This window comes from Giraffa tippelskirchi, chromosome 11, assembly GCF_054371585.1.
Source record: "Giraffa tippelskirchi isolate mGirTip1 chromosome 11, T2T-mGirTip1v1.2.pri, whole genome shotgun sequence".
In the NCBI taxonomy this organism is placed as follows: domain Eukaryota; kingdom Metazoa; phylum Chordata; class Mammalia; order Artiodactyla; family Giraffidae; genus Giraffa; species Giraffa tippelskirchi.
The window spans coordinates 103,359,962-103,382,212 of NC_137285.1; the positions used below are offsets into that span (position 1 = coordinate 103,359,962).

Below are 22,251 nucleotides of genomic sequence, written 5' to 3' on the forward strand. Positions count from 1 at the left end.
GGCTCAGTCGTGTTGGACTCTTTGAGACCTCATGGACTGCAGCATGCCAGGCTTCCCTGTCCTTCACTATCTCCCGGAGTTTGCTCAAACTCATGTCCATTAAGTCGGTGATGCCATCCAACCATCTCGTCCTCTGTCTCCCCCGTCTCCTCCCAGCCCTTAGACTGAGTTGAAAATAGTTTGAAAAGGATTTGGAATAAGACGCATCCTCCCTCTGGTGGTGACGAACGGAATTGCATTCCCTCAGACTAGGGCTGTTTTTGTCACTGTGGTGTGATTAAAAGTAATGCATTCAATCACTTCCCAGTCTTGGTATTTATTCGTGACTTAATTTGTGTATGAATTGTGGAAAATCCCAAAGTGGAGTGAAAGTTAAGTAGCTCCCAGTCCTTGTGACCTTCATGGAGAGGGAGGGGAAGAGTTCATGAGGGCACTGAATGTTACCCGGATCTGTGGTTTTCAGCAGCGGCTGCTCTCCTGGGAGCTGGTTAAGTAACAGCTGGCATGGGCCCACCGCAAGGTTAATATTTGACAGTTCTGGAGGGGACACTGGGTAGTTTGCACAGCACCTCAGGTGCTCCAGAGTGACAGCCTGGGATCCAGGGAAGCCTCATGGTTCACGGGGATGGAGGGCTTACAGCAGGAGCAGAGGCCGAAGTGACTCACCCAGGACCAGCCCCCTCCAAAGCAGCTGGGTTGGCAGGCTCAGGGCCTGTGTATGGAATCTTCTAGAAACATGACTCCTCTCCACGGCTCTTCTCCTCAGGTGAGCCGCAGGCCTGGAATACCCTTCTTCCTGTTTGCCTTGCTGCTACATCTGAGAAGTTTCAGGAGCCCCCCTCCCTTTTCTCCTCCCTCTCCTGAAAGCCCCCATGGCTGGACTTGCCCCATTCCATTCATTTCTCCCACTGTCGTGGACAGCTCCAGTGTCTTGGAAATCCTGAATTCTATTTAGGGGTTTGGCCTGTCAGGTTTTATTTGTCATCCGTGAGCCCACATTCAGAGCAGGGTGTCACAAAGACCTTGGCCCTGAGAGGCAAGAGCCAAGTTTTCCACTCCGTGTCTCCCTGGAGTGTCTCCTCCCAACCCACGGGGTCAGTGAGGACTCTGAAATGGAGCCAGAGACCTGGATTGTCGCTCTGGCTCTGACACTGGCTGGCTGTGTCACCTGGACAAGTCGCTGCCTTTCTCAGGACCTCAGTTTCTCTCTCTGAAAATTAAGGATTGTCTATTTTGCTCCCTACAGGCCTTCGGTGCCCAAGCCTGCTGTGAGTCTGTGAGGGTTGGTGGTCCTGGGGACAGTGGATTAAGACAAAGAACTCAATTCTCAAGCCGAGTGCAGCCTACACAGCCTCCGGTGCCCTGCTCATTCATTTCAAACTGCTGACTTGCTCTTGTCTTGGTTTCCTGGGCCAATCTCCCCTCCTTCCTTGGGACGCTCAAAAACTCAGATGAGGAAATGGACACTAGGTGGCGCCACGATCCCACCATCCCATCCAGCCTCCCCGGCGCCTCTCCCCCTCACAGAGGGAAGGGAGGGAAAGGGAAGACGGGCTCCTTCCGGAGGGCAGAAACTGCCCGAGGCGGGCAGCGTGCTGTGCTGTCTGGGGGCCCGGGCATCAGGAAGTCAGGGGCTGGTGGGAGGGGCCAGCCTGACACCATCTTGGATTGAAGTTGTCCCCCTGTCCATTCCGGTAGGGTGGAGGCCTGTGAGAATGGACAGGGGAGCGGGAAACGGTTAACAAAGGCCTCACCCTCATTGTCCATTCTCTGGCCTCTGGCCCTGAAATTAACCAAGCCAGCACCAAAAGAGGTGAATGAGATTAGGTCTAACTGAGGCCCCCTGGCCCCAAGAATGGAAAGGGCATGGCTGGAGCTTGGCACCACAGTTGGGGCTGGGGGATGGAGAGAGAGCATATGCTGAGGCTCCCCACCCCCCGCCCCACCAAGACCCCTAGACCCACCCATCCTGGCATGCTGGTGCACTTGGGGAAATATGGGCAGAGCACATAATGTGCCCACAAACAACTAAAACACGGGCAGCCCAGGGCGGGGCCACTGCTACTCCCACTGGAGAGCTCCAACAGCCACACCCAGGGCCTGTGTGACCCGATGGCCTTGAACCTGTGACCTTTGGCCTTCCCGGCTTTCTCTTTGCCTGGCATTTGGAAGGCAGGCTGAGTCCTCTGCCCCAGGGGCTCTTGGCAATTCAGGGGGTGAGGAGAGGCCTGGAGATGCTGACACTGAACTTCTTACTTTCACAGGCACGGGCACATGAACGAATAATCGAAAAGCCAGAGACCAGGCTGTATTGACTCCAGCTTGGAGGAGCAGATGGTGGCAGTTACAGGAGAGAAGGAGCGAGGGAGGAGGCCAGGGAAGGAGCTGTCTCTGAGGCTGGCTTTATTATTAACATGGGGCGGAAGGAGGTGATGCCCACCCAGGGGTCACGCAGAGCCTGAAGCTTCCTTTAGCCCGAGGGCTTGGCAGTGCTGGGACAGAGGTCTACAGCTCAGGGAAGACTTCCAAGCAGCCCCGGTGCAAGGGTGGGCACGGCTGGCTCTGCAAACAGAAAGGCAGGATGGGGGCTGTGAGCGGGGCCATAGAGGCCGGGACTTCCATTTCATCCCTTATTACCTTACCTTTCTCTGGCGCATCTCTGCAGCCTCCCTTGGTCACACATACTACAGCATATTTTTTTCTGTTTTTTGGGGCATCATTTTAAAAAGGTGGGAATAGAGACGCAGACATAGAGAACAGATATGTGGACACAAGTGGGATGGAGGGGGTGGGACGAGCTGAGAGAGTAGGACTGACATATACACGCTACCATGTGCAAAGTAGATGGCAGGAAGCTGCTGTAGAGCACCGGGAGCTCAGCCCGGTGCTCTGTGATGACCTAGAGGGGTGGGATGGGGGTGGGAGTGGGGCATATGTATACTTATGGCTGATTCATGTTGGTGTACAGAAACTAACATATTGTAAAGCAATTATACTGTAATAAAAAAATTTTTTTAAACCAACACCAAAAAGAATCACATGAGGGTGACAGACACCTGACTGATGGATGAAAGACCTTAGCTTTTCCTCATTATCCAGAGCCATTGCCCGCTCCTCGCAAACCTACCTCTCCTTAGAGCCCATCTTCAGGAATTTGCCTGGGATGGAGGAAAGCAGATAGGTAAGAAAAGGGAGTGGGGTGGAGGGGGCAGTGATTCAGGGCTCCCTCAGGCTGGGGACCCTCCTCACAAGCCTGAGAGACCAAGCCCTCGGCCTGGCCCTCCCACCCCTCCCTGCCCACCTCCATCAGTCACCCAGGCCGGCACTCACCGGTGCTTCTTCTTGCCCCCGCAGCGGAATCTTTTGCCTTAAAGAGAAAAAGGACGTTCGTTTTCCAAGGAGACCCTCTCTACCCTGGAGGACTCAGCTCCGGGGCCCCTCCTCCCTCCATCCTGCCAGTGCTGATCCGTGTCCACCTTGGAGACCACAGCTGACTGTCTCCCTTTATATATGGCTGGACCATAAGCATTCAGAAGTCCAAGTCAGCCAGCTGGGCAGTCAACAAACATTATTGTGGCAGCAGCTCCGTGGTGTACTGTGTGTGTCTGTGTTAGTCGCTCAGGCGTGTCCGACTCTTTGCAACCTCACAGACTATAGCCCGCCAGGCTCCTCTGTCCATGAGATTCTCCAGGCAAGAGTACTGGAGTGGGTAGCCATTCCCTTCTTCAGAGGAACTTCCCAACCCAGGGACAGAACCCTGGTCTCCTGCATTGCAGGCAGATTCTTGGCCATTTGAGCTACAGGGAAGTCTGTGCTGGACTGTGAGCGTAATAGGAATGGTGCCGAGACTGAGCCATCACAGCGTCCCCCACCTCCACGCTCCACTGGGCGTGGAGAAGCTGCTCAAGAAGAACGGCAGGAAGTCCCGGGCCAAGACCCTTGCTCACGCCCATCTGCCTCCGCTACTGCGAGCTCAGCCACAATACAGCGGGGCCCTCAGGGAACCTCCAGGGGAATCGGGGAGGCTGGCCCTGTCTGCAGACTGGAGCTATCAGGTGGGTGAGGGGGCTCCATCTAACATGCCCACTAGAATCCCAGGACTTGGAAGTGGATGTGCTACATTGTCCATCTTCTTTTCACTGGTGTGTTTCTGAGTATTTTTCTTCTGGTTGCACCAGTCCACAAGCATTTATTAAGCCCCTGCTGTGTGTCTTTTGGGGCCGGGGTAAGGCAAGGAGCTTTCTCTCCCCTAGAACAGCCCACACCTACACTGGCTCCTTCTAAGTGCTCCCTTGGCTGCTGCGTCTTTGACTGCCAGCCCTAACCTTGTGAGACAAGTGGGATCATCCCCATTTAACAGATGAGCAAACGAAGGCCCAGGGAGTAAGGGATCCACGATAAACCAACAGGGAGCCTAAGGCCTCGGGCTGCCACGGGTGCTTGCCTTCCCGCAGCAGGCTGGGGTCGGGGTGAGGTGCTATGGAACCCACTCTGCTTCCTATCTGTCTGCGGCACCTCAGGCAGGTTGCTGCACCTACCACTGCGGGTCTGGTTTTTCATTTGGCAAGTGGCGACAGTGGCGGCCATCCCTCAATTTGCCGAGAGGATTAAATGGGCCGAGAAAGCACTCAGTTCTGGGGCAGGGAGCGTCCAGTGGAGGCTAGTTCCCTCCCTTCCCCTGCCCCAAGGGCACTGGAGCCTCCCCGGCCAGCAGAAGCCGGTTCCCCATCTCGGCGGCACCCCTCGGGTCCACTAGAGGGCGCACTCGAGGAAAAGGGCACCTCCTGGGTGGTCTGGGGACCAAGAGCCCCCTCGGCCTCCGGGTGTCCGTCCGTTCTCACATCCTCCGTGGGAGAGGCGAGGGCGCCCGGGAAGCGGGTGAGAGGGCTCTCCCCTCCCCTACCGGGAAGCCAGTGTGCTCAGTGGCTTTGAGGAGCTGTGCCCCCCTCAGCGCCCCCTTCTACAGGAAGGCCCCACTTACTGAGGATGATGATGAGCCCCACGATAAAGGCCAGGGCAGCGAAGATCAGGCCCCCATTGCGGACGGTCTCGTAGTCTGGGGAAGGAGAGGGCGGGAGGTGGGATGGGTGACCACAGACCCTTCCCCCAGCCCCACAGTAATAACTCGGGAAGATGGGGGCACATGACCCAGGGCGGGGAGAGGCCAGGAACTGTGGGTGCGTGGGGGGGGGCGGTCACTCAGGAAGGGTGGGAGGAGGGGCCCGCCGACTCACCGTAGTAGAATGGGTCCACGTTCTCCTTGGGGCTGCCACCTGAGGAGAGAGCCCGAGGGGGTGGGGTGAGCCACAGAGACAGGGGGACTCCTGTCCTTCCAGTCCCAGCACCCCCAGAGGTCCAGGGGGGCCAGGGGAAGCTGCTGGAGGGACATCCCAGGAGCCGGGGCCGGTCACGCCACCGCCGGTGACGGCATCTGCCCTTGGTGGCTCCCGACAGTCAGCTTGGGACCCGCCACTGAGCCTCCAAAGCAGGGACCCACCGTGCCTGGAGTGGGGTGAGGCTGGCCCTTCCGGGAGGCCACAAAAGCATCTTCCATAAGCCTCAGCAGTGACCTCTCTCCATGTGACTAATCAGCCACAGGGCATTGGGTTTTTCATAACATCTCACAGAAATATCTGAACGAACTTTTTGGGCAACCAATACTTGGCGAATATTTGTGAAGTGAACCAATGAATAAATAAATAGAACCTTAACGTTCACCAAACAGGAGGAAACCAAGGCCCAGCCTGAAGACTTTGCTAAAGTTCCGGTAAAAGCTGGAGGCAGAAATGAGTCTTGGACCCCTGTTTCTAGATCCTTCTCTCCTACATAGCTATCCTTAGGGGAAAGCAAATTTATTTCAGAAACAATACATTGGCATGTGGCAGACCGGGGCTAACAAAGCAGGAGCTCATTTAACCATCGAAACAACTCTGTGAGGCATTAATATTATTCCAATATAATCCATGAGACGATGGAGGCACAGCGGGGTTAAGCAACTCACTCAGAGTCACACAGCTAGAAAAGGGCTGAGTTGGGAATGAACCCAGGCCATTGGTTGTTAAAAATCGAGGTGCTTCACCCCTTTGCTGTGCTGCCTCTCACATGGTCAGGAGGAAGGAGACATTTCAAGATCGGGTGGTCCCATCCAGTCTGCAGCCCCCAGCAAAGGTCATGGCTCTGCCCTCCTACCCCGTAAACTGAGCACACTTGCTGTTGGGCATCTGGAGGGCCCCTGGCCAGAGCTTTTCTGCCATGTCTAGTGGTGGCCCCTCTTCTCTGCCCTGCTTGAGCCCTTTCTTGGCGCTAGGGAAGCAGTGCCCAAGGTCAAAGGAATGTGCCAGTCCTCACCTCCCAGGCTGTGCTGGACTGGGCCCTGGGTGGTGGGGTCCGGTGAGCCCAGCTCACCCCCTGGGCCAGGAGAGTTCAGGCTAGGAGGGGTCCACGGAAGGGCCGGAGGGGGCCCCAGGCACCTGTCCCCATGCAGAAGGCCTCTGAGGTTGTCTCCCCAGTTTCAGTTCAAGTCTTGTTCAGGGTCACACGGGCGTTAGTGTCAGAGCCCTGATGGGACTCACCGCTCCCCTTGCTGCACCAGGAAACTGCCTCCTCCCTGACCACCTCGTCTTGAGCCACTGGATGAGCTCACCCCACCCAAAGACCTCAGCTTTTCTAGATCTAGCTCAAAGACCACCACAGTCCACAGCGGGCCCACTAGATTCCAGACCCGATCGCCCTCGTTCACAGCATGCCTTCTAGGCATGTGTCATGAATGTGGGGGCTCTCACCATAAAGTCAGCCTGAGAAGGCTGACCGGGGGGCCACTGCTGCCCTCCCTCACCCCCATCTGCCTCCTGCTCTCGGTTTAGTCCAGAAGATGCATGCTCACCACCCTCCGTGCTCCAGCACCTCCTACTTGGCACCCGAGCTTCCATCATTCAAGCTAGATTGCTTTGGCGTTTAGGTGGGATCCTCTTTTAAAAGCAGATTTTCTTAGAGAGGGAGGGGTGCTGGGTGCTCTGGAAGGTAGGGGTGCCAGGAGATGGAAGAGGGGGTCCTGCTCACCCTCCAAAGATGGTCCAAGCACCTCCTGCTTCACACACACACACACGCACACATGCACACACACGCACTCACCGTCATCGGTCAACTCTGCCATTTTCCCCACAGACCAGGCCTGTCCCTGCTGCCCTCTTCCCGCTGCCTCTGCTTCGGGGAGACTGCCTGGCTGTGGGGTGGCCAGAGATGGGGTGGGGGCATTAAACATTAACAATGCCAGGTAATATTTACCCTGGTCACAAGAAAAGCCCGGGTGTGGACAGTGGGGCTCCCGCTGAGGTGTGAGGAGGTGCAGGGGCAGCGGGGGCAGGGAGGAGCTGGCCGTCTTTCCAAACCCTCCCACAGGAAATTTCCAGAGAGAAGGGCCACGGGGTCCAACCCCCAGAGGAGAAGCCACAGCTGAGGCTGTGACAGTGGGGAAGTGGGGGTTTTGAAATACATTCAGCGTGTACTGCAGCTTCAGCTTCCAGGACTAAGGGATGGATATTCATGAAAACACAACAGAACTAACATTTGGTAGGCGCTGAGCATGTGTCAGGCTCTTGCATGCACTGTCCTGCTAATTCCATGTTTGCTCCATCCCACCGGTAAAGAAACTGAGCTGGTCATTGCCCCCACAAGGACCCCTGGAGGTGGCCTGGGCAGTGCCATGATCCCCACTGGAAAGCCCAGGAAGATTGAGGGCAGGGAGATTGGGCGACTTGCCTAAATCACCCAGTCAGGGACAAATCCAGAGCTAGAAAGCCAGACCCCCATGACTGTGTTCCCCAAACTCCTGGGGCTCTCCACACAGACACTGATGCCCCCTTATTATACATTATCTTGGTCTCAGTAACATTTTTGTCTATCTTTATAAGCTACGGTGGATTCTTTCTGGAGTATAAAAATAGGTGGAAAGTTGATAGATCGATCGATCGATCGATCGATCAGTGGTTATGATAGATGACAGGTAGATAGGCAGGAGATAAAAGAGAAATAGGGAGCAAATCAATAGCTACAATAGCAAATCAATAGCTACATCTACAATAGTTACATTTTTAACTGTGTGTGTCCTTTAGCTGTCCTAAAGACTTGACAAAAACCAACTCATTTAATCATCACAACAACTTGATGGGGCAAGGAAGGCATTATTATCATCCCCATTTTGTAGATGAAGGCACAGAGAAATTAAATAACTTCCCAGAGGTCAGGCAGCTAGGAAGTGGGAGAACCAAGCTCTGAACCTAGCAGTCGGCTTCAGAGTTCCTCCAGCTGGGCAGACAGATGACTGACGCAGAATGAGGGCTGTGGGACAAGTTGCCTTCCCAGCTCTTAACAGCTCAGAGATGCTGGGAGCAGAGATGACAGCACGCCCAGGACCCCAGAAGGAGATGCCCTCGTTTAGAAATCCTGCCTCTCCCCGTTGCTGCTTTCCCTATACTCCTGGGGAGCTGGGGGTGCTCTTGAAAGTGATGAGGTGGACACTTGTGTCAGAATCCAGGACAGTGGGGGGCGGGGTTCAGGGTACTCACCCAGGTACCACCTGTCCATAGCAGGAGCTGCTGGCTGTGTCTTCAGAAGAAGAGAGAGTCCTGAGGTGCTAGTGACCCAGGGCCTGAATGTGAAGAGGCCCTCCCTCTCTCCACAGCCCAGCTGTGCCCACAGGCAGGAAGAGACAAAGGCAGGGAGGAGGGGCTGGCAACGGAGCCCTCACCTCGTGCCTGCCTGCCGGCCTGCCGGGGCGGGCTGGGCTGGGCTCCACGTAAGAGGGGGGCAGATTCTCTGATCTCCAAGAGCACCTGAGGAAGGGGGGGAGCAAACAAACCGCAGCCCCCACACTGGGGTGAGATGCCTCCGTGTAGCCCGGGGCACCTGCAAAGGTCACCAGGAGCCAGGAAGTCCCTGGCCGGGGCCACAGCCCCTGGAATCAGAGTCCCTGATCTTCCCCTGCCCCTGGGCTGGGGGCATCTGAGAGAGACACTCAGGGGCACGGGGGGTCCCCCCAAACCTTTCCCCAGTGACACCGTCTTCCTCCAACTCAGTTGGCCTCGGCCCCAATGTATGTGGCCTCAAGGACCTGTTCTGGAGCCCAGAGTCCCCTGAGACTGGACAGGACAGCGGCAGGCCCCTTGGAAGCTGCCCCGGGTGGGAGGGAGTGCTTTCTGGCCATGGCGCTGGGCCCAGGGCACTGTCTGCAGCCTCCTATGTCCCCCCGGGAGCCGGGCGGAGATGGGGAGCAGCTGGGGCTGCGAGGAGGAGCGCGTGCGGAACCTGGGCTTCCTGTCTGGGACCCCTCACTTGGCCCCCAGGGACTGAACTCAGGCTGTGAGGTCAGACCTGCCTGCCACACCTCGGCTCCGGAGATACCAGCGCTTCACGAGGCCCGGAGGGATGCCGGTTGGTGCCACAGGGTGGGGGAGCGGCCGGAAGACAGCACTTCTAGTGGGAGGGCAGGTGCGGAGGGCCCGTCTCCCAGCTGGAGCCAGGAGCCACCCGGGGAACCAGGGGGCGAGCAGCAGCACCCCCCCTCCCCGCCCCCGGCTCAGCGAGGCCTCTTCTCTGGCCACTGAGGCCCCTGTCAGGGCCTGGAGGGAGGCTGCAGCAAGCAGTCTGTGAGGCTCGCTGGGGACCACGGGCTCCCACGGGCTCCTCCTCGGCCCCTTGTGGGCCACCCCAACACAGACACTGAACAGCAGGCTCTGCGAGGTGCGGGTCTGCCTGGGCTCTGATCTCCTTAGCAACACTTCCTGCCCCTAGGGGATGACTAATGTCACCCCCAGAGAGCCACCCTGGCTGGAAAACACTCCAGAAATGGAGACAGGCAGACCTGGGGGGAGTTGTCTGGCTGGGCTGAGATCTGTCCTGGGGAGCTACACCCACCCCAGCAGGCAGCCCTGCCTCCGGGCTCCTTCCCCTTTTCCCCACCACCCAGAAGGCTGCCCAGGGGCCCAGCTGCTCACGAGACCCCCGCCCCACCCATGGTCACATGGTGCCAAGTGGAAACCTGCATGCTCACAGCCCAGAGCCACAGAGCAGACATCCCCCAGGCTGGGAACTTGCAGAAACTCCTGAGTCTCAGGACCGGATAGGCCTTTAGAGGTTGCCTTGTGCAGACTTATCAGTGGCTCTGAAAGAAAGTAGAGACATCAGCCAGGACCACTCCCACCCTCCCCCCAACACACACACTCTCTCTTTCTCTCTCTCTCTCACACACACACACACACACTCTCTCTCTCACACACACACACACCACACACTCTCCCAGACACTAACCCTATGAAGAAAGGCATCTCCATCCCAAATGAAGACCCTGAGTCCTGTGTCACTGATTAACTAGAAAGAGCTTCCAAGGTCATCCCACCCAGCTCCCTCACTTTACTAAGGGTTCACTCTCCTGCTCACACCCTCTGAGGACTGAGCATGCTCAGTTACTCAGTCGTGTCCAACTCTTTGCGACTCCCTGGACTGTTGCCTGCCAGGCTCCTCTGTCCATGGAATTTTCCAGGCAAGAATACTGGAGTGGGCTGCCACTTCCTCCTCCAGGGGATCTTCCCGACCCAGAGACTGAACCCATGTCTTCTGTGTCTCCTGCATTGCAGGTGATTTCTTTACCACTGAGCCATCAGGGAAGCCTTAAGTAAAAGCCAAAACCATTCTTGTATTCTAGAAGCCCCTCTGCATCTGGCCCCAGTGACCCCTCCAACCTTGTCTCTAATGACTTCCCTGCCCCTTCTCTCTGTTCCAGCCATAGTGGTCTCCTTGATGGTCCTCTGACCCTCCAGACACACTCCTGCCTCAGGACCTTTGCACCTGCTATTCTCTCTTCCTGAAGACACTTCTTCCAGAAAACTCCTTGGCTGAACTTGCTCAGGCAATGTCCCTTCCTTGCATCCTAGCCTATAATTTACACACCTACTCTGTAATATTTCAAATCCCTTCTTAGCCTTATTATCTTTTTGTAGCACTTATTATAGCAGATAAATTCTATATTTTCCTTAAGTTGCTTCTCACTTCTCTGTCAACTAAAACTAAATTCCAGGAGAGCAGGGATTTTTGTTTGCTGTGCTCATTCCTAGATCCCCAGGGCTGGAACAGGGCCTGGCTCTGGGTGGACCCCCCGGTTTTGTTAAATGAATGAATTGGTTCCAGAAGTGAAATAATTTTGCCAGTGGCATAGGCAGACTCACAGCATGCCTAATGCAACCTCTTCTCATGACTCACCCATCCCCTGCTGACAGCTCCCCTAGAGTCCTTCCTGGGGAGTTCCCCGTCCCACCCCCTCTACTCCCCTCCAGCGCTTTACTTGGAGCCCTGCAGAAATTGTCATTAAAGTGTTCGCCTTGTGCATTCAGGGGAAGCCAGATGTTATAAGTTAAGAGGGTCCTGCCCCTCTCTTCACTCACACCCAGCCCTTCCTTGTCCTGACTGAGCTCATCAGCCTAGCTGACACTGAGACACTCTACATTCTTCCAGGGAGGTGTTGGCTCCTTCAACCTGGACCATGGCCCACGATCCCCCAGAGAGAAGCCCAGGGGAGCCTCTCCCCCATTTTTGTCTCTTCAGGCAGGTCAGGGGTCCCTGCAGGCACATGCACCCGCACATAAATCCTGTGCATCCTTCTCCCATCTGAAAAATGGGATGATAGCACCTACCTTGCAGGGCTGTCACAGGAATAGAAGTGATGTAGGTAGAAGGCCTGGCCAAGAGGGTGCTAATAGGTGCCACCTTCACTACTCTCACCCTATCCGGGCCTCCAGAAAACAAGGACACTCACGTTAATCTCTTCCCCAGGCTGTCCCCAGCAGGGTGATCTTTAAAGTGGGCTCTTGGGGCACATTTATGCCCATGACCCTCAGCATGATCTCTGCCAGCCGACTACCCACCCGGCACCCCGAAACTTCCCTTCCTCCCCCGACACCCCGCACAACATGGCTGTTCCCTGCTGGCATCTGGCCCCTTTTCTTGTTCTTCCAGTCTCTTCTGGGATATGGGGGCAACTGGGGTGGGAACACAACTCTTCCATCCAAAGACTACAATGCAAAGACCCCCACCTCAACCCCTCTTCTCTTGTCTGTTGTTCCAGGCCGGAGCCAAAGAGGGGCATGCTCTGCTGTTTTCCCCAAGACCCAGAAATCGAGGAGCTCTTTGGGAGACATGGAGAGGTGGTCCCAACTCCCAGACCCCACCTTCAGCACTAGCCCGTCCAAAGGGACAGTGTCCTCAGCTGGTGTGCCTCAGCCTCCCCTGTCTTCCCTAGCAGGCCTCCTTCATCCCCTGACTCCTCAGCCTCAGGCAGCCATCTGGGGTGGTCATGGTTGGGCTGGTGGGTGAAGAGTTGAGAGGCTGGGACATCGCGTGAGCCTTGATTCCAGCAATGAGGCAAAGGCCCTCATTGCCAGCCTCCCTGAGATGGGCTCCTCCAGATCCACCAACCCTGGACTTGGGGGCTGCATGGCAGCGGGCACAGTCTTGGACTCCAGGCCCACCAGTCCTCCTGGTGGTGGCTCGCAGTTGGAGAGAAGCCAGGAGTCCCTAGAAAGTCCGATTCCTGGCTTAGGTCCGTCCTCAGCTGCGTGGCACGCATGGTCACCTGGCAGGGAACATGGTGGCTCTCGGGCCACAACTGTGCTGCCCAGAGGTCCCAAACCCCAGGGAACACTGTCTCCTGCTGTGGCTGTGGATGCCAGGGTGACTGGGGTCTTATAAGGCAGGGCTGGAAGGAGGTGGGCCCTGGAGGGTCCATTCCTTAACAGTTGGCATCAAGATGGCCTGAGCTGTGGGGCACACAGGTCCTGGGAGCTGCCAAGGGGCAATGTACTCAGAGTCAAGGTCACCCAGGCCTTTCTGCTCCCTGAGCAGGCAGGAGCTGGGGACGTCCTCTTCTGTTTCTACAGCTGGTGACAAGGGCAAACCCGTTTGACCCACCTCTCCCGCAGTGAATACCCTGGAGAGAAATGCATTCTTGCCTTTTCCAAGAACTCGTGTCTGGGCTTGAGCTAGAACAGAGGCTGTTTCTCTCCAGTGGCAGACATTCTCCTTCCAGTAACCACATTCCTCCTTATCTCTGAAAAGTAGCTCCAAGCTCACCACCTCCAGGAAGACCACCAGGAGCAGACCCACCCCCTGCTGTTCCTACCCTTCCTGCACGACCTTCTGGATTCCACTGCCGTGGCCCAAATAGCTCACATCTGGCTTTGTAACCATCTTTGTCTTTGACTTCAGAGACTATTAAGTCTGTCCTGGCTTCTTCAAGCACACAGATTACAAGGTCTGGAGTCTGGCCCCCATCTCTGCTTACTTGGTAGCAGTTCCATCCATTTTATCATTCTCAACAGTTCTGAAGAACTCTTGTCTCTTTGTTTCATTCATCCCACTCATCCAAGCAGGTTTTGTGATACTCATGGAGAAGGAGACTCTCAGGGTATGTGGACAAGTTAGAACTTGAACCCCAGTCTACAGGACAGAAGGGGAACCCTGCTATCACAAAAAGGGAACAAAGGACTTGAATGGTAATACAAATATTAATAATGTGGACCAAAAAAAATGTTGCCTGCCATTTCAGTAAAGAATGTTGCCCTCCTTCAAACCATCAGCCACTGCTGATGACAGTGCACCCTGAGGGGAATTCAGGGTGGAGAAAAACAGGGTATTGGCCCTAGATAGCTAAGATGCATATCAAAGGAAAAATTTCAGTAAGCCCAGAATCTTGCATCTTCCCATACATAGAAAGGCACTAAGATTCTTAACTTGGGATGCCTAGTTTTTATGATTAGCAGTAATCTTTTCGTGTTTAGCTATGTCTTTTTTTTTTTTTTTTTTTCAGTAGAAACTCCTATATATCCTAGTTTCTCCCTTACCTCTTTGGAACAGTTCCTCAGAGATACCTGAAAGGCCATCTCCCAGACTACAGTCCTCAGTAATTTTTTATTGTTGTTCAGTTGCTAAGTTGTGTCTGACTCTTTGTGACCCCATGGACTGCAGCATGCCAGGCTTCCCTGTCCCTCACTATCTCCTGGAGTTTGCTCAAATTCATGTCCATTGAGTCAGTGATGCCATCCAACCATCTCATCCTCTGTCTCCCCATTCTCCTACCCTCGATATTTCCAAGCATCAGGGTCTTTTCCAATGACTCGGCTCTTCGCATCAGGTGGCCCAAGGATTGGAGGTTCAGCTTCAGCATCATTCCTTCCAACGAATATTCACAGTTGATTTCCTTTAGGATTGACTGGTTTGATCTTGCTGTCCAAGGGACTCTCAAGAGTTTTCTCCAACACCACAGTTCGAAAGCATCAATTCTTTGGTGCTCAGCCTTCTTTATGGTCCAACTCTCACATCTGTACATTACTAGAAAAACCATAGCTTTGACTATATGGACCTTTGTTGGCAAAATGATGGCTTTTTAATAGTTCTCAATAATACCCCCAAATAAAACATAATCCTCAACTTTTAGGTTGTATGCTTTTTTCACTTGACAATAACATAATATCTACATGTAAAATTTTCAGTATTTTTATGTCCATTGTCTCACTTTGACCCTGTGAGGTAACAGGAAAGATACTGATGGACCCATTGTGCAGTTGAGGAAACCAAGGCTCCTGAGACTACACAGGAGCCCAGCTTACCCCATGGCTAGGAAGGACTTCATTTTGCAGAGATGGAAACTGACAAAGATGCTGGGGTCTGGCCCAGATCACACAGCTGGAGGGAACACAAGGAGTGTCCTGAGCCTTTTTCAGCTCCAGCAGGCACTGGCTGGGAGGCAGGAACCCACTCTTCTGGATGGTGCAGGGGGCCCACCGCCCGGCAGCCCCTACCACCGCGAGTCCTTCAGGACACCCGATCACAGCATCACCTGCTCTGCCATCACTGCCTTGGCCGGTGCCCCGCTATTGTGCAACCAGGCACGGGGCTGGGGCTGGCTCCATAAAATCAACAGCCGGTTGGCTCGATCTGGCTGATTCTGCTCCCCTGGAGTTCAACTGTGACAGCAATGAATCACGCTAATGGTGATAGGTGGCCGTTCTTTCTCTCTGTGGCCTGGAGACAGGTATTTCCAAGGTTCCTCCCCTGGCTCAGGCAAACACACCTGACCTACCTGCGCACCCCCGTCCCCCCTCCCCCTGCCCCCAGTCTCTCTCACGCTCTCTCCAGGCCCAGGGTGAGGCAGAATAGCCAGGGACAAGGTGGGGTGAACCAGACAGAGCTGGACAGCTCTCTCACCCCTCAGTCCTGCCAGCCACCCCTGCCAACCTAGGATCCTGGGGGGGGCAGAACTCTCCTCCCCACAGGAAGAGAAGGTGCCCGATGACCTTGGGGTGTGCTTCAGCCTGGAGACCCCCTCATCCACCCCTCTCTCTCTGCTCCTTGCACTCTGCCTCTGACTCTCTTCCAAGAACAACTTGGCAACTTCCAACCCCCAACCTGCAAAAAAAAAAAAAGTGATAGGGAGGGCCACAGCCCAGGGTGGGGGTGGGGAGCAGGCAGGTTGACCTATTTTTATGTGGTGCTAAGTAGCATAAACAGCTCATGCAAATAGACTTGAAAATTGTTGGAATGGAATTCAGGTGGAGGTGGGGAGCAGGGGGAGAGGCTAGGAGGTAGAAGGTGTAGGACAACTGAGATTTCTGCCTGAGACCCTTCTGGGAAATGGCACACCAGGCAGCTTTTCTGTTCATTCCTTGTTATATTCAACCAAGTCACATATATAAGCCATGTGCCGTAGAGGCTGAGTGGACAGACGAGGTCCTGCCTGCATGGAGTACGGGTCCAGAAGGGAGACATGCCTGGACTCTGGACTCCTCTCCCCTGGCCCGTGCCCTCCAGCTAGACTGGCTCATCCATCCATTGGTTGGGTGTAAGGGGTCCTCAGTTCAGGCCTGGACACTTAGGTCATTCTGGGTAGGCTCTCGGAGCCCATCTTGCCTAGAGGATTCTACCTGCTGGTCCTTTTCCTTCACCTTGAACACTTCCAGTGACAGGGAGCTCACTCCAGTCTTGGATCTTCATAGCCTGGGAACTAAGGACTCACTCACATGAGGCCAAGTTTTGCCTCCTGCTCACATCCACCTGATAGCCCTGGGTCCCTTCCTCTGAAGCACAGGGTCACACTGCCTTAGACCTGCATGAGCCTGGCCTAGACCTTGGCTTTGCCAGCAGCAGTGCAAACTCAGGCAGGTCCCACTGAGCCTCAGTTTCCTCATCTGTAAAACAGGGATGCCATCATATATAGCTGTGAGTTCTAAATGAGTTGGAACCCATGAAGACCTCAGCCCAGGGTTTGGCACATAGTAACTGCGTGGTAAATGTTAGCTGCCTTCATTCATTCATCCATTATTATTATTTTGATCATCAGTTTCTTTGTTATGTGTCTTGCTTCCAGACCACTCACTTCCCACAGGACCTTCCTCAGAGCACAGTTCAGCTAGTTGATCCCCTGAAGGGATCACCAGGCTCCAGTTGCAATCTCACCAGCCCAGATGATCCTCTTCCTCCATCTGGATGCCAGCCTCCTGAAGAAGGAATCCAGGCCATGTGTGTGCTGTGAAGAACCTTGCAGACAGACAGCCTGCACCCAACGCCTAGCTCCTCCATCTGCCAGTCATGTGGCCCTAGACCTGTCACAGATTTATCAGAGAGGCCGTAAAATGTGATTATCTAGCTCAGAGATCATGCCAGATAGCCAGGAGGAAAAATAGGTAGGTGCTCAGAGTCTGGCAGAGTAGAGAGAACCATCTTATGGTGAGATGAGAACTATAGCGATGAGAACTACTATTTTCTATTGTTAACATAATTATTATGAGAAAAATCAGAACCTCCCCATTGGACTTTCTTACACTTGTTTTTATTGTTTCATGTTTTCTTTTCAACAATGAGTGTGGAGAAAACCAACTTATAAAAAAATTAATCTTATTTATTTGTTTATGGTGGTGCTGGGTCTTTGTCACTGTGCACAGGCTTTCTCTAGCGGTGGTGAGCGGGGGCTCCTCTCCAGCGGCGGTGCGCAGGCTTCTCGCTGTGGTGGCCTCTCTTGTTGCAGACTTGGGGTCTAGAGCATGCAGGCTTCAGTAGTTCTGGCACTCGGACTTAGTTCCCCCCAGCATGTGGAATCTTCCTGGACTAGGGATCAAACCCATGTCCCCTGCATTGACAGGTGGTTTCTTAACCACTGGACCAGCCGGGAAGTCCCTCACCAATTTTTGTGCATCTGGGGCCTCTAAGGATCTTCCTTCGGCCTTTCTCTGCAACCGCTGCAAAGCCTACAAACTCCCTGACCCATAGTCAGAGTTCCACGATTGGTGGTCGTGAGCTTATATACACAAAGTGTGACCAGGGCTGTTTCAACCACCATGGTCTCTGGGTTGACAGTGTTGAGTGTGATCTCAGTCTTTTCAAGGACCTGGGGGACTGAGGATACAAGCAGTGCAGAAGCACAGGCATCACACATGTCCCAGGGGTGACCAGGACCCGTGCCTTGTGATTCTGCGGCTCCAAACAACTCACAGAATCTAGACAGACTCTATGAAGATTTTCTGAGACTGTAAAGTGTTCCATGCATTCTTATGTCTGAAGGAGACATAGTCCTTGCCCCCTAGGAACTGGGTCTCACAAAAAAGACATACAAAACACTTGGAGGTGGGGGCCACACATGGATGACCTCCAAGGAAAACAGCCCAAGAGCTGTGTTTGTTTGGCCAACAGTCCTTTTTTAAGAACTGAATTGGAATGTCTTTGGGAGGACACTCTAGGTGACCCCAGGGCCCTATGCCCCATCTGTTGTGTCACTGCCAAAATGGACATTATCCACCTGGTGTATACAGTACAGATCCAAGGACTAGAGTATTAAACACAAAGATATAAAGGCAGGAGCCAGTGTGACTACGTGCACAGAAAAGAAGGGACTTATCTACCTTAAGTCCGAGAAGGCTTCACAGAGGAGGGGGTATTAGGGTTTAGAGAAAGATGAAAGGGTAAGGGCTTTGATCATAACCCAAATAACTCACCCATACCCCTCTTTGTTAAGTTCTTAGGTATTGGCTCCAGAACTGACCAGAGGGACAGGTTAGAACCTTTTATTCCAGGCCAGAAAGCCCTCAGGACTGCCCTCTCTCCAGGACAGGTAGAAGGCATGGGTAAAGCTGTGGGGTGGAGCCTGAACCCCATGACCTGGGGTGGAAGCAGGAGAAGGAGGGGGTGCGGGCAAAGAAGGGGAGAGGAAGGGGGCCGCAGAAGCAGCAGGGGAGGAGCTAAGTGGTCAAGCAGCCGAAATAAAGAGCACCTGGCTGCCCTGCGGCCGCCACTTCCTCCCTCTGACCAAGGACACCCTCCCTTTAGCCCTTCGAGCACCACAGCTCCTACAAATATGCACATTCTTTCACAAAAAGGAAAGCACCTCAGAGCCACTAGGAAACAAGTGGTATTTTATTCCTTTTTGTCCTTGTTGAGAGGAGAGATCACGACACAGAGAACGGCAGTCCTGGTCACAGCGGCACGGTTTGGTCAGTTTCCACGAGGACACGAGGGGCGGGAGGGGCGGGGTCTGACTTTCCACTCTCTTCACCACCTGGGACCTTCTGTTGCTCCTCCTGCAGCGGAGCTGCCTGGAGCCCTGCCCGGTCCCTCACCTGGTGCCAGGCTAGCAGAGGGGGCAGGAGCCAGCCCTGCTGCCTGGCCAGTGGGGTGCAGACAGCGAAGCAGAGGACCCTTGCTCTTTCTCCACGCTGCCCCTCCCCAGAGCACAGGCCCCAGACAAACGCATCCATTCAGCCATCACCTGCCAGAGCCCCAGTTCAGGGATGAGAGTCTGGGTCCAGGCGAGCTGGCTATAGATGGGAGTCTTGGGAGCAGAGAAGGCTGGAGAAGGGTGTATGGTTCCAGAGCCCGGGGGGTTATTGCTGATAGGCAAGGGGCACGTTCCCCGGGGGCAGGGTAAGGCGGGGCACATGGGCACCAGGGAAGGGGTTCAGCCACCTGAGGGCAAGGTGGGCTCATCAGCTCCTTGCTGGGACCTCCCACTGCCAAGAGACCTCAGCACAGATTTGGTCCAGGGACAAGTATGGAAGCAAGGTTCTTACAAAAGGAGTGAAAAGCGGCCATGCAGAAGGATCATGAAGGTGCTGTAAACCTTCCCAAGTCCCAAGCCAACTGCAGACTCCCGCCAGACCCCCATATCCACCCTGAAATCAAGAGAAGGGACTGGTTTCTCAGAGAAAAAGCAGCCTCCCAAGAGTGGGAGGTGGTGGGGCCACGGGGAGAGAGAGGAGCTGTCAGTCACATGGCTCAGCTCCGGCCCAGGAAAGTGGGTTCAGGTTCACTAAAACACAACATCATCCATGAACGAGCAACCACAAAGATCACAGTCATCAGACACACACACACAGACACACACGTCACAGGAGGTGGACGAGACCACAGGCTCCAGGTGGGGGAGGCGGGGTTGCGTTATTAAGTTGAGGACAGGTGTTGAGGGGCTGGGGACACGTAAGTTCTTGGCTTCTCCTGGGGAAAGACCTGTTGCTGAAGTGGCCAGTTTTCTTAAGCATCAGCATTTGCATCTAAAGGTTCAAGCAGCTGCCTTCAGGTTCTGGAGGCTGAAGCAGAAGTGAATTCAAATTAAAACAAACCTCTAGCTTCCTTTCAAACCTCTTCATTCACGCGTCTCCCAGCCATTCCTTAGGGCAGCCCCTCTGCCCATGGAAACTCCTAAGATGAGACCCACTCCAAGTGTCTTGTTCTCAGTAAACCAAGGAGGATGAGTCTGAGAAGCAGGACCAGGAGACGAAGGTGTTGGAGGGCATGGAGCTCAGGGGAGGGGCTCTCTCAGGGGGATGGAAGCTGGTAGATAAAGACATGGAAAGGATTATTAAACCTGGGTTTCTTTATCAGGACACCCTAAAGAATTGCTCACAGTCCTGAGACTCAGGAGAGCAGGGTTTCCGAGGAAGTTCTAGTTTTTTTTTTTTAAAAAAAAGACAATTGTTGGCTCAAGGCTCCTCCCTGGCACCTCCCCACATGGCTACCCAGATTCGGAACCACCAGCTGCTGTGACGTGGACAGAACACTGAGCCACAGTTGGGACACCTGCCACCTGGAATGGATCTATAGCCACGTCAAGCTGAGGCATCCTTGACCTCTCCAGGGCCCAGCTAGAAAGTGGAGGTAATGAGCCCCTTTCTGCCCACCCACGAGGCTGTCATGAGGATAGAAATGCACTTAGGAGTGAATTCAAATGCTCCACAGGTGCCCCATGTTATTACCATCACAGTAAAAGCTGGTGTGCTGGCATTCTACATCCAGAAATTTCTTTCAGCTCACAATTTAGGGTAAAGTATATCCCTTATTTGGGGCTTCCCTGCTGGCTCAGTGGTAAACAACCTGCCTGCTAATAAAGAGACACAGGTTCGACCCAGGGTTGGGAAAATCTCCTGAAGAAGGAAATGGCAACCGCTCCAGTATTCTTGCCTGGGAATACCGGGAAGAATTCTAGTGTTCCTTGGATAAGAAGCCCCATGGACAGAAGGAGCCTGGCGGGCTACAGACCATGGGGTTGCAAAGAGTTGACACTACTTAGCAACTAAACCACTACTTAGCAACTAAACCACCTTATTTGTATGAAAAAGAAGGCAGAGTGAGCTAATAGAAGACTGACCCCTGCTATGTCCCAGTATATTGCAGGGTATGTCATCAAGGGAGACAGGCAGAAGCAGAGGGGTGTGGTGAAACTCAGCCTTCAACTGTCAATACAAAGTCCTTGAGCTCAAGTTCCAGTCTGTTACTTACTATCTGTATGGCTCTTCTGCTGCTGCTGCTGCTAAGTCACGTCAGTCGTGTCCGACTCTGCGCGACCCCATAGACGGCAGCCACAAGGCTCCCCCGTCCCTGGGATTCTCCAGGCAAGAACACTGGAGTGGGTTGCCATTTCCTTCTCCAATGCATGAAAGTGAAAAGTGAAAGTGAAGTCGCTCAGTCGTGTCCAACTCTTAGCGACCCCATGGACTGCAGCCTACTAGGCTCCTCCGTCCATAGGATTTTCCAGGCAAGAGTACTGGAGTGGGTTGTATGGTTCTTTTATCTGACCTCAATTTAGTCATCTATAAAATGGGGCTAAACCCCACCTGTCCTACTTACTTTTTCTGGCAGGCTTGAGTGAGTTTGTGTATGTGGCAGCAATTTGAAAACCATAAAGCATTTAGATTATTGCTTTCCTGCATTACTATAATGAACAATGGAAATGGATACTAAACAGTAACTTAGTGCCCCTAAATGTCAAGAACTGATAATGTTGGTATGGTGTTGGGGGTGGGGGTTCAGGGCCTTATACTATTCTTCCTACTTCTGTGTAGGTTGGAAAGTTTCAAAATAAAATGTTAACTTCAAAGGATGGCCTGAGAAACTTTCTGAATCATCACTGGAAGCCACTGTCTTTATACTACTTTGATATCAGGAGCATTTCACAAACGCTAATTCCCTCCCAAGTCATGCCCACGTGGCAGCTAGGATGACGCCCGAGCAACCTGACTGCTGGGTTGTGAGGAAGCTCTATTTCCCAACTGTATATTCTGTGTGTGTGTGTGTATGGTACTGGGAGGTTTTAGTCCATCTGTCTCATCACCCTTCAGACGTGAGTTTCTGCAGAGCACAGCTCATAATAAAAGCCATGCATGTTGCAAAAGCTAGTCCAATTCTTCCCCGATGACTCCTCGGCCAGACTCCGGTCAGAACAGTGATGGTGACAGAAGATATGGGCAGACAGCATCTTACCTTTGCGCCTGGGGGCTGCACTTCAGTTCTCTGCTTTCTGGGGCTCCGTGGCTGGAAAAAGAACCAGATGGAACATAGTGAATGTATGGAGGGTGGTAAATGAACCCCTCACCCCAGTGGGCCACCCCCTGCAGCAGCTATGCCTGTCTCGGGGGTTAGGGGGAGCCTGACCCACAGAGCAGAGGTGATTCATGCAGACTGCAAGTCAGACCGACCTGGGCAGATCCCTGTCTGCTGTTCACCGGTTAGAGGACTTGGCATGTTCCTGAACTTTTCTGCATCCCTCTGTTGTAAAATGTGGAGAGTGATGCCTACCTCCTGGGCTGTGTGCCCATTACTGAAAAGTGAAGCACTCTGTACCATGCCCAACACTAAGCAGAGTCCCTGTAAATAGCAGTCGTCAGGAGCAGCAGCCTGTCTAGTGGAGGTGAGGAGATGACCCAGAGCAGAGGACCTGGGGAC

The 22,251-nt window shown here is 53.9% G+C and overlaps 2 protein-coding genes and 1 long non-coding RNA gene across 12 annotated transcripts in view; 1 reads left to right on the top strand and 2 right to left on the bottom strand.

Moving 5' to 3' along the window:
- Positions 1 to 296: 296 nt before the first annotated feature.
- FXYD2 (FXYD domain containing ion transport regulator 2) lies at positions 297 to 10,159 on the bottom strand. Of its 5 annotated transcripts, none has more exons than XR_014068708.1 (7): positions 8,565 to 8,676; positions 5,235 to 5,273; positions 4,982 to 5,056; positions 3,331 to 3,367; positions 3,128 to 3,158; positions 2,441 to 2,562; positions 297 to 1,707 (listed from the first exon to the last, which is right to left on the bottom strand). XR_014068708.1 is itself a non-coding variant. In XM_081541060.1 (7 exons), the coding sequence occupies exons 2-6, from the start codon at positions 7,151 to 7,153 to the stop codon at positions 3,134 to 3,136; spliced, it is 198 nt and encodes a 65-aa protein (XP_081397186.1). In that variant the 5' UTR covers positions 7,154 to 7,222; positions 8,230 to 8,506; the 3' UTR covers positions 2,387 to 2,562; positions 3,128 to 3,133. The 5 variants fall into 5 exon arrangements, 4 of the variants coding, with proteins under 4 accessions (XP_081397186.1, XP_081397187.1, XP_081397188.1 ...); XM_081541060.1 differs by lacking the exons at positions 297 to 1,707; positions 8,565 to 8,676 and adding exons at positions 7,132 to 7,222; positions 8,230 to 8,506 and having other exon boundaries at positions 2,387 to 2,562; XM_081541061.1 differs by lacking the exons at positions 297 to 1,707; positions 8,565 to 8,676 and adding exons at positions 7,132 to 7,222; positions 7,565 to 8,473 and having other exon boundaries at positions 2,387 to 2,562.
- Positions 8,609 to 14,475, top strand: LOC145526133 (uncharacterized). 2 transcript variants are annotated; one of them, XR_014068710.1, is made up of 8 exons: positions 8,609 to 8,794; positions 9,342 to 9,429; positions 10,512 to 10,631; positions 10,778 to 10,903; positions 12,116 to 12,194; positions 13,105 to 13,300; positions 13,419 to 13,541; positions 14,141 to 14,475. It is a non-coding gene; the product is annotated as an uncharacterized LOC145526133 (long non-coding RNA). The 2 variants fall into 2 exon arrangements; XR_014068709.1 differs by lacking the exon at positions 10,512 to 10,631 and having other exon boundaries at positions 13,108 to 13,300.
- A 3,957-nt stretch (positions 14,476 to 18,432) lies between these two features.
- The window catches only part of FXYD6 (FXYD domain containing ion transport regulator 6), a 35,666-nt gene continuing 31,847 nt past the window's right edge, over positions 18,433 to 22,251 (bottom strand). For all 5 annotated transcript variants that reach the window (XM_081541058.1, XM_081541056.1, XM_081541054.1 and 2 more), the window contains exons 7-8: positions 21,790 to 21,840; positions 18,433 to 19,619 (exon numbers count right to left, since the gene is read on the bottom strand). In XM_081541058.1, the coding sequence (XP_081397184.1) occupies positions 21,812 to 21,840 (29 nt within the window). In that variant the 3' untranslated portion in view covers positions 18,433 to 19,619; positions 21,790 to 21,811. The remainder of the gene's footprint in view (positions 19,620 to 21,789; positions 21,841 to 22,251) is intronic.

Bases quoted from the DNA above. Each gene is read 5' to 3' on its own strand.
- FXYD2 (XM_081541059.1), bottom strand. From the start codon at position 7,261: ATGTTTAATGCCCCCACCCCATCTCTGGCCACCCCACAGCCAGGCAGT. The intron at 5,274-7,131 runs GTGAGTGCGTGT...CTCTCTCCTCAG, and splicing joins GGCAGAGTTGACCGATGACG to GTGGCAGCCCCAAGGAGAAC. The intron at 3,368-4,981 runs GTAAGTGGGGCC...TTTCTCTTTAAG, and splicing joins GGGGCTCATCATCATCCTCA to GCAAAAGATTCCGCTGCGGG.